The sequence below is a fragment of the Terrapene carolina genome, unplaced genomic scaffold (genome assembly GCF_002925995.2).
Source record: "Terrapene carolina triunguis isolate 2854851 unplaced genomic scaffold, T_m_triunguis-2.0 Scaffold62, whole genome shotgun sequence".
NCBI classification, from domain to species: Eukaryota; Metazoa; Chordata; order Testudines; family Emydidae; genus Terrapene; species Terrapene triunguis.
This window is the reverse complement of record NW_020664413.1, coordinates 36,090,917-36,107,629: the sequence shown is the minus strand read 5'-3', so window position 1 is coordinate 36,107,629 and position 16,713 is coordinate 36,090,917. Positions and strand designations below refer to the sequence as shown.

The following is a 16,713-nucleotide window of genomic DNA, read 5'->3' as shown; positions in this document are numbered from 1 at the left end:
AAGAAGTGAGGTTCTTACCCACGAAAGCTTATGCTCCCAATACTTCTGTTAGTCTTAAAGGTGCCACAGGACCCTCTGTTGCTTTTTATATCTATCCAGAGAAGAGAGAACTCATGCAAATTACTTCCTGTCTGCCATGCTCTGCAAGTGCCAGTTCCCAAAACATTCTGTCTCCCAACCTGCTACTATAGGAGTAGCTGCAAGAACTCTAGGATTGCCATAATTCCCGTTCGTGTGCACAAGTAGACAATAATAGGCTCAATACCAGGGTTAAGGGCTGGGGCAGTTTTCTTTAAAAAAATGAAACAAAACACAAATAAAGCCCACTAAACAAGAAGCAAATGGCAGAGGAAGAGTTGGTTGTCAGGCTTTTCCCATCTCTCTCTCCGCTCCTTGCTGTGATGATTATTTGGGTCTCTCCCCATCATCAGTGTTCCTTTCCACACACACATGCCCCCACTTAATCATTTCTCTTTTATGGAGAGGGTTGATGGACAGTTAAATTTGACTTTAGAACAGAACTATGTGGTTGTGTACCTTTAAGTTGATTGATTTTCACTTCTCTAAGGAAGAAGCTGCACCTATTGTTTTGACCTCTGGACTCTCACTGAGCAAGGGAATGCGTATTTTATAAGGAATTCTGTCTTTAAAATCCTTGCATAGTTTGACTTTTTTTTCATAAGTATTTCAGATTATTTGCAATTAAATAGTGATGAAAACACTTTACGCAGCCATATACTTAGGGCGTTTAAAATTTGTTTAAAACAAACTCATTGATAAATTGTAGGAACTCACAGGTTCTCCAGACAAACCAGGATCACCCATGTTGCCTTTTTCTCCTTTTCTTCCCCTTTCACCTGCAGCACCGCGATCACCCTTGGAATGATGCATTAGTTAGACAATAGCTGTAAGTCACATCTTTCAATTTAAACTTTTCATTTTATATCTAGCTGTCATTGTTGAAACCTTGTGCAGCTGGTGGAAAGGACTAAAAACCATTCTACCAAAGTTCTGTTCCTTTTTATTGTAATAAGTTCTACGTGTCATATTTCAAAATATATTTAAATTGTAATATTGTGAAAGGTACTTTATAAAATATTAAACTGAAGGCCTGATCCTGTGAAGGGCTGGATGTTCTCAAATCCCACTGACCTTAAAAGGAGTTACTGAGCACTTTACAATGAAGTGTTCAACACCTTGCAGGATCAAGCCCAGTGTTAGTTACAACAGTACCTTTAAATTGTACTAAACTCAGATAAAGTTTTTCATTGCTTCCTTGCACTCTGACTTGTGTAAGATGTAATCAAATTAATAGCTGTGGGGGAAGAAAATACTGGAGTTGAAATGCTGGCTTTCTACTGTGAATTTCTCATTGGCTCACTTTTTAAGAAGTGGGCATGATGATGAAAAGAAGACATACTATATCAGACCGAGTAGAAGCTCCAAGGGGAAGGCTCCACTGAGCTAGATGGCAAATGGAACAATCTGCTGCCACATTAGTAAAAACTTAATATAAAAAGTTCTGCATACCACTGCACCTAATCAAGATAAAATATGACATCTGTTTACTGATTTTCCTTGTCTCTAACTATATTCTCTATTACATAATTGCCCTACAAATTCTCATCCCCTAGTCTCTCTCCACAGAATATAAGTAACTCCACTCGGAGTTTAATCCAGTATGTTGACTTCAGGGGAGAACAGGGCACCTGACATTATCTTTCATTTATATACTGTACCTTTGGTCCAAGTAGTCCTTCCCCAGGAGGCCCCCGCGGTCCTGGCATTCCTTGAATTCCTTGCTCGCCCTAATGATGTTTCAGTCAGAAATGTTAACACTTGATGACCATTCATCATATATTAATGTTAAATATTCACATCAAAATTATTTCAAGCTATATTTTAATGAATATACTGAACGATATCACAGGTCATGTAGATTTCTTTATGCAGATATATTTTGGCATATGCTTTCCTTGCTTCCCATCAAGAATATTTTTGAGCTTCCTCAAAAGGGGAGGGCCAGCTTGTGAATCCCTTATTCACCCTGCTGAGTACCTATTTGTGTAAATAGACAAATTAAAGTGAGTGGGACTTCTCACAGGAACAAGTTCTCACCAGGGTGAATAAAGGCTGCACAGGCGAGCCACATATGACTCCTTTCCTTCTTAATATTTTAAAATAAAATTGGCTTTTTCTGTTTCTCTTCTCATCTTCTCTTGGTCTCTCCCCCTCATTCCTCTCTCCCATCCCTTTGGTCTGAATCATCACTCTCCACTTAAGCATCCTTTCCTAGTGTAAAAGTACCAGTTATAGGAAAAGAGGAGCATGACATCTATACTCAGTGTTGCGCCTTCTCCTTCCCAACTGACAGTTAATAGAACTATTCCAAGCTTGGCACAAGTGTGCATCACTGGGATTGACGGAAAAGGAACAGGGAAAGGTGGCCTTGTTTTTTGGTGCCCACTTGCAAGGCTAACTATATTTGAGACTAGTTGAGACTCTGTCCTGGGGGCTCCTGGGCCACCTCCCCTAGGCCTTGCTGTTAATCTAGCAGTGAGGAAGAGGACAGTCACTGTTGATGCTCATGTTACTCTTTTCAGTCTCCACCTTCAGCCCCTTAGCCAATCAGGGTATTTAAAAAAAAAAACAAAAAAAAACCCAGGAAACAAAAAACCACCCCCACGCAATGAAAACAGACAATCTGTTTCTCAATTCCTTTATATTGTGATGGTCAGGTTCTCCCCTGAGCTACGTATGAGTACTGAAGTCAATGAGTCTTTATACCTTAGATCCCTGAATACCTTCACCTGGAGGTCCCAGGGGGCCTGGGGACCCTTGCCGTCCTACATTTCCCTAAATGGAGAAAAACCCACACATGTTAAATACAGTATCTAATAAAACACACATGACAAATTCTTATACCATCACACAATTTCATGTTACTCCTCAATAATGTGTGATGTCCTCCTACAATGGGTGGGCAAACTATGGCCTGGGGGCCACATCTGGCCCTTCAGTCATTTTAATCTGGCATATGCTTTCCTTGCTTCCCAGCTCCAACCGGGGAGCGGGGTCAGGGGCTTGCCCCACTCTGCGCATGCTGTGACTCCATGCAGCTCCTGGAAGCAGCGGCATGTTCCCCCTCCAGCTCGGGGCAGCCAGGGGGCTTCACATGCTGCCCCTGCCCCAAGTGCTGCCTCCACAGCTCCCATTGGCCGGGAACCATGACCAATGGGAGCTGCAGGGGTGGTGCCTGCAGATGGGGCAGCATGCAGAGCCGCCTGGCCATGCCCTCTGCCTAGGATTCAGAGAGGGGACATGCCGCTGCTTCCGGGAGCTGCTTGAGGTAAGCGCCATCTGGAGCCTGCACCCCTGACCTCCTCCCGTGCTCCAACCCCCTGCCCTAGCCCTGATCCCCCCCATGCCCTCTGAACCCCTCAATCCCAGCTCGGAGCATCCTCCTGCACCCCCAACCCGTCATCCCCAGCCCCATCCCAGAGCCTGGACCCCCAGCCAGAGCCTATACCCCCCCCAACCCTCTGCCCCAGCCCAGAGCCCCCTCCCGCACCCTGAACTCCTCATTTCTTATCCCATTCCAGAGCCCGCACCCCCCAGCCGGAGCCCTCATCCCATCCCACACCCCAACCTCCAATTTTGTGAGCATTTATGGCCCACCACACAATTTCCATACTCAGATGTGGCCCTCGGGCTAAAAATTTGCCCACCCCTGTCCTAGAAGTACCATGGCCAGGATTCATCAGGGAGACAATAAGGAGATATTTGTTTTTCAAATTTTATCAGATAACTAATGGTTGTAATATGGTTCAGCTTTCAGAGAAGTCACTAAGGACTGACTGGGCACTGATAGTGAATCACTCCCACCTTTAGAGGTGAACCCTCCAGTGAAAGGATGCGGCACGGTGGGGCAGTGGGGAGAAGACTGCCCTGTGGATAAAGAACTAGAATTTCCAATATAGCACCTTCCACCAGCATTAAATTCATTTTAAAACACCTCAAGACACGTGCACTAATTACACCTCTACCTCGATATAACACTGTCCTCGGGAGTCAAAAAATCTTACCGCGTTATAGGTGAAACTGTGTTATATCCAACTTGCCTTGATCCGCCGGAGTGCGCAGCCCCGCCCCCCCGGAGCACTGCTTTACCGCGTTATATCAGAATTTGTGTTATGTCGGGTCGCGTTCTATCGTGGTAGAGGTGTATATGGCAAAACAAATAAATGGTACTTTGTTGCCTATTTATAAACGTTTCATTTTTAATGGCATTCTAAAGAAAATTATGGATTTTCTGTGTTATTCACATGAAGATAACTGCAACCAACACATTTTAACATTCATGAATTTTATATAAATATAGCTCTAATAATTCTCACTAGATCTGTTGGTCAAAATTTGAAAATAAATGTTATTCAATAGACTTTGAAACACAAAATGTGCTTGTTACTCCTTTGATGAATTGATCTCTATGTGCATAATTTTTGTTTTAATCATTGGTAAGGGTCTAACCATACAGTGGATCCCACTTACAGGCCCAATCCTGTACCCAGTGTACAGGCTGTGGCTGCTCTGTGGTTACTACTACAGCCTCTGGGCTGCATTGTCTTCTGCGACAGACATACCCATCCCTATAACTGTGTATCATTTGATCAGTGTTGTCACAGATCCATTGGCCAAGACCCTGTCCGCCATGCTAACGTGGACTGAACCTCTGGGAGCATTACTCTGTAATGTGCAGGCAATACAAAACCAGTTTGCAGGTTCGTTGCATCCTACCCTGTTGTTAGCAATTCGTGGCTGGGGATTGTAGGGAGGCAGGATCCTCCCCATAATAAGTTTGGAAAAAGTGACACTTCTTGGACAGATCTCAATCACTAAATTAACAAATTTCTTTTTTTCTGTGCATAGTAAGAGACAAAATAGCACTTGGCCTGGGTGAGTCAATTAACTACTTTATCTCTGTTTTCCCATCTGCAAAATGGGGACACTGACTTCCCCTTCTATCTTATTCATTGGACCAGTTATTTCTAGAATAGCATGAAGACAGAAAATACTGCAGTGTGTGTGTATGTACAAATATATATTATTTGTATATTAAACATTATATTTCTTTTTTTTTTTTTAGAAAATTGTTGATGAAGTGAGACAAAACTGTTTAATTGACTTACTTTTGGTCCTGGAAGGCCTTCTCCTGGTGGACCTGGGAGACCAACTGGTCCTCTAACACCTGGATCTCCCTGAAAATTGATACTTGTAAAAACCACCTACTGAATTCAGGCATGGGTTTATGGGTTCAATTGCACGCACAGAAATCATGAAACCAAGGGTGCAAAAACACTGATTGTTTTATATACTCCATTAATAGGTATTTATATTGAAACATCATGAAGGAGTATCATTTTGACTGGACCCTAGGCAAACACACTTCTTCCGCCAGTGCCAGGGGAGACGTGGGGGGTTTGGAGAGTGAACCCACCCAGCACTCATCTCACAGTGATGTTTTCTGTCCTGCAGGACTGGGCCTGGCTGCCCACTGTCGTCATTGCAATCTGGTGCCACTCAGGTTTGCTGGTTGCCTGAATGACCCTTTGTGGCAGATCACAATGCCCAGAGTGGGGAGTTGGGCCCATCCTGAGGGGCAGAAGACACTAGCCTATGCTTTTGGGCTCCCCACCAAATTTATAGTATAGTTTAGTATATAGTGCACCCATTGAATTGGAAAGCTACATCTGCTCCTGAGTGACTACCAGAGTTTCACTTGTTTTTATTATTTCCATTGTCTGCAGTGCTCAACGGGGGACAAAAGGAAATAGGGGAATTAGTTAAACACCAAAGCACATGTCTGAACAAGTCTAATTAAAGAGCAGGGCAGGGTGGGTCAAAGAAAATGTATTAAACTAGCAATGAGCACTGGCATGTTGTCCATTTTGACTGAAGAACAAAAGACTAGCTCCTCTTAGCTGCTGCAAATGGACTTTGCCATAACATCACTATAATTTCAGTACTCTTTTTATAGAGTGACCAGGGGTTTGAGCCAGCTGCCACTGAGCCAATGGGAGTCACTCCTTTGACTCTAATGGGATTTGAATTGTACTGCATGTTATTTAGTTACTGTTTGGTGTTTCTCTTTACCCCTCAGGGGCCTGGGACAGCCGGGATTCTGGTCACGTTAGGAGGGAGTTTTATGTCAAGATACATAAAATGTGATAAAACTGTAGAAATCCCATCAAAGTACTTGTATACTTCAAATCAGCTTGCCCGCTCCTTTTTATTTATATTAACAATTGTCAGTATATCTAGATGACCGTCATAGGAAAGGGAAGTGATATCCCATTATGCTCTGTACACTCACTAGTCATTGGAAAGACCTATACAGGCAAAAAGTTGATTTTTATCACCTAATTGGCATCAAATTGTGACAGGGATAACTGAGTTCTGAAGCAAAGTTTGAACGAAAGAATGAAACACAGCACATAATAAATATACCACAGTGCACCATTAAAGGGCAATTACATTTATGGTGATATTGCACTATATCTAAAGCATATATCAGTGCTACACATATTTGTTAATTATAGATCTGATAAGGCTCCTATTGGAATCAGTGGGAATTTTGCCATTGATTTCAACTGGAACAGAATCTGGGCTCTCCGTAAATTTTGTAGATTCCTTTGAGCTATTTCCATTTGTGTACATAGTCCATAGCCATTCATTGCCCTTCGCTAGTGTGACCATGGAATATTCATTAGTAGTTACTAGTATCTCTCAGGAAAATCGCATGAGATTTTCATTAGGCAAATTATTATTTCTATTCTAAACAGGTTGTAAGTGTCCTCTTAAGAGAAAACGAAAAGTCCTTAGGCCATGACTGCGTTGAATATTGAATGTGTTTGGTCTCTGATATATATCTGATAACCGATATATTTTTGAAAAAATACAGAGGATTATATGCAATAATATATGAAAAAAGCACATTTTCTCTCCATGCGCTAGAAGTCTCTGTAAGGGATAATATTTTAGATACTAATGAATAAACCAAATCTGGATTAAACAGACCTGACTGTACTTTGAATATAACCCATCTGAAGGAAATAATATCTGTGTAAATGAGAATTTGCTTTATACTTGAGTTTAATGGCCTGTACCTTAGGTCCTGGTAATCCAAATCCTTCGGGGCCTTGTTCACCAGGAGCTCCTGGAAGACCGGGAAGTCCCTAATATGGAAGGCACATTAATCTAATCTGAGGCTACATCAACTGGATATACAAAATACTGGCAAACTAATATGTCTCATAACTAGAAATTATGGGTTGTGTTTTCATGGGACACTCTTTCTTTGTAAATAACACATTCAATTCTACCTTCAGGAAAGCATGCACTGAAGTCTATGGAACTGTATGCATGTTTGGAGATACAGGATTCTCTGATACTATGAGCCAGATGCAAGGAATCCCAGCATCAGATTTCACAAGTGCATCATAAAACATGACAATTTGTATTTTGACAGTTACTAACTTCACTTGATAACATTTTGACACTTATCAACTTCTTCAATTCTGAAATATTAGAAATATTAGAGAATTTAATGTAGATCAGTGCTGACTCATCATCATTAGACACTTTAGGCTCTATTCACAATAAATGTTCACTACGTTCTGGAATGTTGGCACATCAGTCATGTAACCGACAGTTCCTGCAGTGTGTGTTGCTGCATGTTACAGGTATGCAAGCAGTTAAGGGTCAGACTGTGCCTGGCTCATGCATAAGCAAAGGAGGGTGTGGATACAAGGAGCCTCTTCTCTTTGAATTCTCTTCACGGGCTGGGGAGGATTTGTCAGCCCTAGCCGGAGAAAGGGGGCTGAGAGGAGTGAGAAGGAGGAGGGGCCATTTGTCTCCTCCCCACCACACAGGTTAGCAAAAATGGCCAACAGCAGAGGAACGTGCACACTACTTGCTCTTTAAGGGTGGTGTGGTGTCTGCTTTTTCTAGAAGTTCCCTGAGGCAGGATGCCTCCCAGAGCTCCCACTGGTGTACTGCAGCAGTGCAAGCACTGATTTTCAGAACTGTGGCCTATTGCCACAATTAGCTCTAAATAGTTTCCCTGGCTGACTGACTAAATGTTCTATCAGCTACGTCAAAAGGGAAGAACCAGCCCTGCATTAGGATATTAAGGATACTGCTTGAAACATCAGTGATAGCATTAGAAATGTCCCACTTGTAATCTCTTGAAGATTGTAATAAAAATGAATGAGAGGCTTTGCTCCTTGGAAGGAGTTAGAATCTCATGCTTCCCAGAGGGAAAATTTCCCTTTCACTCCCAACACTATGATGAGCCTCTATGGCAGATGAGCCTAGGAGACCCATAAACTTCCTGCGGCCCAACAGCCATGGAGGCTAATTTTCTCTGGTCATGTTTATCCATTCATAATTGGCATGTCAAAAATTGTCTACTTACGGGTGGGCCTGGATAACCATCTCCCTTTGGCCCAAATGGTCCAGGTGGTCCTGGATGACCACGGTCACCCTGATAATAGCAGAAAAATAATTCAAGTGCATGCCCATACAATAGCTGTCAGCAGGGCCGGCTCCAGCATTTCTGCCGCTCCAAGCAAAAAAAAAAAAAAAAGCCGCGATCGGTGGCTAGAGGGAGTGAGGGACCTGCCGCCCCCGAATTGCCGCAGGTGCTGCCCCTCTCCTTTGGCCGCCCCAAGCACCTGCTTGTTAAACTGGTGCCTGGAGCCGGCCCTGGCTGTCAGGTAGGTTTACATAAAAATAAAACTCCTCTGCAGGATTTGGCAAACAAATACTGTAAATGGCTTTATTTTATTTGTATATTTCAGTTTATCAATGGTTGATGATTTAGTAGTGGGCTAAAGTTAGGGGACTGAAAGGCTCTGAGGATTTACAGGGCCTTTCATTTCTAGGATGCCAGTTCAAATCTTGTCCAAAGGCTCTGTAATTACCATATATTGTTACAATTTGGTGGCCTATGTATAATGAGTTGATGGCCTCAGTCCAATTCCCAATGCTCACATCTCAAATACCACCACTCCAGGCCCTGTAGGAGTTGAGGGCATTCAGCAACTTCCATGATTGGGCCCAGAATTGGCACCCTTGCTAACAGTGTCAGCAGAGAGGCACAGAGACTGAATTACCCACTAACTGCTTGGGATAGTACCTGAAGATGAGGCCTGGTCTACACTAACCCCCCAAGTCGAAGTAAGGTACGCAACTTCAGCTACGTGAATAACGTAGCTGAAGTCGACATACCTTACTTCGAACTTACCGCGGTCCACACGCGGCAGGCAGGCTCCCCCGTCGACTCCTCGGTACTCCTCTCGTTGAGCTGGAGTACCGCAGTCGACGGCGAGCACTTCCTGGTTCGATTTATCGCGTCCAGACCAGACGCGATAAATCGAACCCGGAAGTTCGATTTCCAGCCGCCGAACTAGCGGCTAAGTATAGACCAGCCCTGAGGCTGCCAAACTGCAGCAGAGCAGTGGGAGGAAGTTAGCACCGCCACTGCATATGTTGTACCTGTTCTGTGGATAAAATGGAGGATTTAAAGGGAAACCAACTTGAAATCCAGTCAGTTTAGAAAAATATTTTAAAAGTACTTTCAGGCTTTACTTCTGCCCCTGAGTTCCCTGTTAGTTTGTGTGGTTTCAAAATCTCATTTTCTTATATTTTAAAATGTTTTTCACTCTCCTGTTACTGTGTGGAAGACTAACACAGACAACAGATCTCTCTGCCTGACTGTACTCAAGGGACTGTCACAGGCACAAAGTAAACAAAAACTGAAAAAACAGGAATAAGAATAACACCCAACTTCATGGGTCCTTGACATCAAATGTAAACAGCACCACTGCTCAGGTTTCTAGATATCTAGCCAAAATAGCACCCGAATGAAGAGCAGCTGACTAAAGATGAAGCTAGGCAAGACTGAGGGGATGTGTGAAGAGAGAATGTGTTTGTAATAATTTGCCTCTCCTATATCATCTCACACTTTCAAGGGCATCTGCTCTGTGGTCCTTTTGGTAACTATTGGACTCTGACCCACCCATGCCGGTGATCCTATTGCAACTCATATTTAGGAAGGAAGCCACCTCCTGAAAAAACTGCAACAGGGAGAAAATGCATCAACCTATGCGCATGGCACATAAGTTTTTGTCATCACCCAGGTGCTGTGCTGTCTGCACTTGCTTCCCAATGAACACAGAAAGCTCAAGCTCGCCATGCAATTGACTCTTGCTAGCTGAGAGGTTGTCTCTCCCTCTGTGATCATGGCCTCTCACAACAGCTATGGAACAATTAAACTGTCCATCAACATGCAGAGGCTTGTAAGTGCCAAAGAGAAAACTTTCACAGCAGGTCCTAGATTACGGAACTCACACTCTCTCTTGAGAAGAACGGGGACAGACTTAATCATTTTCAGAACTCATAACAAAATTGATTTTTAAACTTAGCTCTCCCTTGATTAGTTACTCACATTCATAACACAACACATCCACCCATGCATACACACAGAAAAACAAACACACACACACACACACATAATATCCTTGAAACTACTTAAGCTATTTCTCATACTGGTTGTAAAGAAAAAAATGGCAGACTGTCTTATTTTAAACTATTTTAAAATACTTGGTAGTTGCTCAGAGTACAGTAATGGGGGCCATAGAGATAGACAGAAACACATGAATAATAAGAGTTAATAAACTTATTTTGTTTTACTTTCTTTTTTTACCAACATTTAATTAAATATATTCAGGCAGCCTAGCCCAAATATCTTGAATAAGCTCCGCTGTGGCTTGGAGGAATTTATAAACATTCAATAATTGAGATTTTGGTTTCAAGTTTTCAAATGGTTACTTATAAAATGATGAGAAAAGATGGTTTTAAATATCTTTTTCTGGTCTTCCTTGAGGGATTCTGCAAATCTACTGCAGTCATCCACACCGACAGTTATAGGGCATTTGTTGTCCTAGGTTACCGGCTCTTCTACTTATAGGGTAAGGCCAACCTTGGGTTCTCTTATGTTTTTACTTTAGTCTACCAGTTTGGGGTTTACCTTTGCGCCAGGAATCCCAACTCCTGGTTCTCCAACTGGGCCAGCAGGACCAGGTAACCCAATGTCACCCTATAATTAAGAAAATATATATCCTGGTTTAATTAGCTCACCATACTCTTCAATGCATGCTTAATATATTCCATATGTTGATGATCATAAACATTAGGCAGCTTGGAGTGCAGATGTTACCTTTGGTCCTGGAATAGCTCGACCAGGAAGGCCTGGCATTCCAAGACGTCCTGGCCCACCAGGTTCGCCCTACAGCAAATGAAAAAAGTAGAATGGATTTTTACGAGAGGTGGGCCTGAGCAGCTTCTGGGTAGCAACATTTCTTGAAGGATGTTTTAATGTTCTATTAAACAAATTGCAAGTGATCATGGACAAGTTCTAACTAGTGCAATTATACTGGTTACCAGCATAATACTGATTCCTCAATGGAAAATGGGATTCTTCTTTTTTCTAGTTCATTGTACAATATTTAAGGTTAGAAGATCCTTATACTAATGCACTACAGGCTCAGTCCAAAGTACATTGGAGTCAATAGGAAGACTCTTAATGGGCTTTACTACTGAAATAAACTGAACACTAAGAAATTCAGCCACTTTTCTTGTCTTAAAATACAAGATTTCTGTCTCAAAATACGTGACTTAGATTTCTTAAATGTTCTTTTCTCTATATTTTACCCCTTTTCAATTTTTCCTCCTCTTGTGTGTTTGTGAACATCAGAAGAGTTCATAGAAAGCTGGAGGAAAGACATGAAATTGCTAGAGATGATAGGCTTGATTCTCCTCTCATTCTCACTGGGGTAAATCAGGAGTAACTTAAAGTCAATGAAGTTACATTAACGTGAAACCAGTGTAAATAAGAGGAAAATCAAGCCCTGTCAGTTCCATATGTATCTATTGAGACTAAGACAGCCCCATGACTGTGTTATCCAAGTACTTCCCAAACATTTAAACATAGAAATAATAATAGTCTTCCTCTTCTTTCCCAGCTTGTAGAAAAAATAGTGAGATTAGTTTAAACAAATCTTTGTTTGTGTATATGTGAGTGGGTATGTTATGTTCCCATATGTAAAGAACTTACTGAGCGAATCCTTAGTTGAAGTTTTGTATTAAGTACTGAGAATATTTCCTTTTGTGGTCATTTATATCTCTTGCAGGAGAGAGCTCTAAGCATTGCAGTTATTTTTGGTGCATAGGACAGGCCAGATCAAGGGTACCAGAGGGACTGCAGAAGTGTGTGGAGGGGGAGAAGCAATCAAAATGGGCCAAATTTGAGTGGCGTTGCAACCTCGTGTGTCAGATGCTATGCCCTCACTCAAATTTGGCCTGGCCACCCTTCTGTCATGATTAAGGCTGCGAGTCTTTCACAGAAGTCACGGATTCTGTGACTTCCCAGGACCTCCGTGACTTCTGCCGCTGCAGTAGCTGGTGCGACTGACCCCAGGGCCGCCCGAGCAGCTGGGGCGGCCCTGGGGCCAGCTGCACCAGCCACTGCTTGGGCAGCCCTATGCAACTAGTCCCGGGCGCTGCCCCGGAGCAGTGGTCTGGGAGCAGTAGCAGCGGCGGGGCCCCCGAGCCGCCCTCCGCACGAAGCAGCAGTGGCGGTGGCAGGGTCATTGTCCGTCTCCCCACCCAGGAGCAGCGGCGACCACCAGAGCACCCTCCCCCCCCGCGAGCAGCGGTATCTGCTGGAGCACCCACCCTCCCCCATTTAGTTAGGGGTATTTTTAGTGACTTTTTGTTTATTGCCCATAACCTGTTCATGACTTTTACTAAAAAATACCCGTGACCTAATTGTAGCCTTAGTCATGATTTGGATCAACGTTGAGAGAGTGTATGATATTGCAGCCTGATGCACGGGGTCTCAAGTCTCCCACTCAGATTTGGCCTGGCTGCTTTTCTGTCATGCCAGCAGGGAAGAGGATCTGCCATTACACCACCCAGCTTCAGTCAGGGCCAAGGAGAGGGCTTGGGCCTTCTGCTCCTTCCACCTCCAGTCAGGGCCGGTGCAACCACTAGGCGAACTAGGCAGTGGCCTAGGGCGGCAAGTGGTTGGGGGCGCCCAGGGCCGCCCTCAGGTATAGGCAGCTGGGTAGGGCAGCTGAAAATTTGGGGCACCAATTGGGTCTTAGTGTCTACCCTACTGGTTTTTCTATCCCTGTCCTGACCCTTCCTGCAGGCTCTGAGTCTTCCTGGGAAGGGGATCTAGTAGTTAAAAGAGAAACAGTCTCCAGCCTGCCAGACCTATTAGCACAACACTGAAACTGTTAAAGAGCCATTCAAGGGGTAATGAAGACATTTAACAGGCATTTGCCAACCCCCAGGTATCTACTGTCAGTTTCTGAATGTACTGACAAAAACAGTTGTGCATGACTAATATTTACTCAGAACATGTCAGTCTACAGGACCTTAGTTTAAAATTTGCTTTAAAAATATTTCATTAGCGAGTTGGTGAAGATTATAAAATCACATCTCTAAAAAATCCTTGCATAGATCTTTAGATGCACAATCATCTTTAGCCTTAAATGCTTGGATCTTCAGACATATGGTTTTTTAAATAAATTCTTCAAAAGACCACCCTTATCTAAAATACACATTTTAATTACTATAGTAAAAAAACTTACTTCCAAAGTCTTCCTGTCCTTTCTGTCCATCCATTTCTCCCTTCACCCCCTCTCCTCCCCACCCCCTCCCCCCCCCCGCCACTGAAGGAAGCAACAGCCCTTTGCTTCCAGATAGCTGGACAGAGTTTCCCTTTCTTTACTTCTGACTATCTGATGGACTAGTTTTAAGCAAAATCAGTGTCTTAGTAAGATATAAAATCCTTTGTTATGCCTAAAATCTTTGTTAGTCTCTAAGGCCTGGTCTACACTAGGCTTTTATGTCGAATTTAGCGCCGTTACATCGAATTAACCCTGCACCCGTCCACACCACGAAGCTATTTAGATCGACATAGAGCTCTCTTTAAATCGATTTCTGTAATCCTCCCCAACGAGAGGAGTAGCGCTAAATTCGAAATGGCCATATCGAATTAGGCTAGGTGTGGATGGAAATCGACGCTAATAGCTCCGGGAGCTATCCCACAGTGCACCACTCTGTTGACGCTCTGGACAGCAGTCCGAGCTCGGATGCTCTGACCAGCCACACCCCGGGAAAATTTGAATTCCTTTTCCTGTCTGGGCAGTTTGAATCTCAGTTCCTGTTTGGACATCGTGGTGAGCTCAGCAGCAGTGGCAACGATGCAGAGCTCTCCAGCAGAGGTGACCGTGCAATCCCAGAATAGAAAGAGGGCCCCAGCATGGACTGATCGGGAAGTCTTGGATCTCATCGCTGTGTGGGGCGATGAGTCCGTGCTTTCAGAGCTGCGCTCCAAAAGAAGGAATGCTAAGATCTACGAGAAGATCTCTAAAGCCATGGCAGAGAGAGGCTACAGCCGGAATGCAACGCAGTGCCGCGTGAAAATCAAGGAGCTGAGACAAGGCTACCAAAAAACCAAAGAGGCAAACGGACGCTCCGGATCCCAGCCCCACACATCCCGTTTCTACGAGGCACTGCATTCCATCCTGGGTGCGGCCACCACCACTACCCCACCCGTGACCGTGGACTCTGAGGATGGGATATTGTCCGCGGCCGGTTCCTCGTCGGACATGTTAGCGGACGGGGAAGATGAAGAAGGAGATGAGGAGGACGAGGCAGTCGACAGCGCTGGCACCGCTGATTTCCCCGACAGCCAGGAGCTCTTCATCACCCTTACCGAGATCCCGTACCAACCATCCCCATCCCTTACCCCGGACACAGAATCAGGGGAAGGATCAAGCAGTAAGTGCTGTAAACATGTAAACATTTATTTTTAACAGAACGGGAATATTCATAATATTAACAATGTGTTTTTACCAAAGTGCTTTAAACAAGTAAAAAATTATCTGCTACAAAACTGGAATATTTACAATGGTAACAAAGGGTTTCTCATGATTTCTCTGCCTTAGGCTCTTCACAATTTAGTCCCAAGTATTTAAAAAAAATTTTACAATGTCCGGTACTTCATGATTCTGCGGCCCAAGACGCTCCACTCTATAGTCCCAGTGCACCTAGGCGAAAATCCGGTCAATATGGCCGGGGATTGATGAGAAATCCTCATAGGAGAACTCCTCGTAGGTCTCATGGAGGTAGATTTCCAGCCTGTTTATCAGGTTCCTGGGTAGGGCGATCTTACTGGGCCCTCCGTGGTAGCACACGTGTCCCCGCCACGCCACAATCAAGTACTCCGGGATCATCGCACGACATAGCATGGCGGCATACGGCCCTGGTTTCTGCATGCTTTCCCTAAGCATGCGTTCCTTCTGGGTGTCCGAGATCCTCAGGAGGGTGATGTCGCTCATGACGCCCTGCTTTGAATTAGGGAGGGGAATGTTAGTATTGGGACTGCTTTACAGCCACGCGGTGGAGGGAGAGGGGCAGCATACAGGGATCTTTCCCTGGGACAGCCGCGAGGGGGTGGGACAGGGGCAGAGTTGATGCTGTCCTGATTGCTGGCAGCAGAGACTGGCATTGCTTTCAATGTGAAAGGAGGCCAGTGCTACTAATAGAGTTTTAAGCAGCCACAAGTCTACGGCTTACCATGATTGCCCGCTACAGAAGTTCAGGTCTCCAGCCACGCTTCTCAGATCACTCCAAGACCACCGCAAGTCCACAGGCACTGAAGGCGAGGGCCGAAAATTCGACCTTGTCCTGAGTGCGCATGTGAGAGGTGCAGCGCATGGTCTTGTTCACAGAGAAAGACTAGGTTCTTTGTGTACAATTTCATTTATCTGTCTCAGGAATTCACTCCCTTTTTACAATTCACACAGACACATCTGCGACTGTCTCCCAACCCAGCCTGTCAGCACACTCCCAGAGGCTAGCGCAGATTAGGCGGAGGAAGAAGAAGATGCGTGAAGACATGTTCTCAGAACTAATGGGCTACTCCCGAGCCCAGGCAGCCCAGCAGACACAGTGGAGGGAGAACTTGTCAGAAATGCACCGAGCAGTCATGGAACGGGAGGAGAGGTGGCGTCAGGAGGACCAACAGGCTACTGAAAAGCTGCTTGGACTAATGAGGGAGCAAACGGACACGCTCCGGCGCCTTGTGGATGTTCTGCAAGACCGGAGGCAGGAGGACAGAGCCCCGCTGCAGTCTATCTCTAACCGCCCTCCCCCGCCACCAAGTCCCACACCACCCTCACCCAAAGTCCAAAGAAGGAGGGGCGGCAAGGGCCGTTAAAACTTTCAGTCAACCCCTGCAGACTGCTCTAGCACTAGAAGGCTCTCATTCCCCAAAATTTGAAAAGTCCTTTCCTACCCACCTCACACAAGCCCCCGTCCAAGTTTCACCCCCCACGTTTCATGTGTGGTTCACAATAAAATATTTGTTTCTGTTCATTACTGTTTCCATCATGTTCTTTTGGAGGAGAGTCTGTCTGAAGGGGGGGAAGGGGCTTGGTAATTGGACAGGACAGTCACCTTTAGCAGGGTACAGAGGCGGGGTCAGGTCCAGCATCAGGACACATACACAGTGCAGTCACTGGTTACCCTGGTCAGTCTTGGAGGTGGTTTTCATGTTCTGGGGGGGGGGGGGGG

General features: G+C 44.6%; 1 protein-coding gene across 1 annotated transcript in view; it reads right to left on the bottom strand.

Annotated features, from left to right (window-relative positions):
- The window catches only part of LOC112111655 (collagen alpha-1(XXVIII) chain-like), a 64,644-nt gene that overhangs the window by 5,701 nt on the left and 42,230 nt on the right, over nt 1-16,713 (bottom strand). The window contains exons 21-28 of the mRNA XM_024207196.2: nt 11,282-11,350; nt 11,093-11,161; nt 8,477-8,545; nt 7,167-7,235; nt 5,190-5,258; nt 2,788-2,856; nt 1,740-1,808; nt 796-876 (exon numbers count right to left, since the gene is read on the bottom strand). Coding sequence (XP_024062964.1) covers nt 796-876; nt 1,740-1,808; nt 2,788-2,856; nt 5,190-5,258; nt 7,167-7,235; nt 8,477-8,545; nt 11,093-11,161; nt 11,282-11,350 — 564 coding nt within the window. The remainder of the gene's footprint in view (nt 1-795; nt 877-1,739; nt 1,809-2,787; nt 2,857-5,189; nt 5,259-7,166; nt 7,236-8,476; nt 8,546-11,092; nt 11,162-11,281; nt 11,351-16,713) is intronic.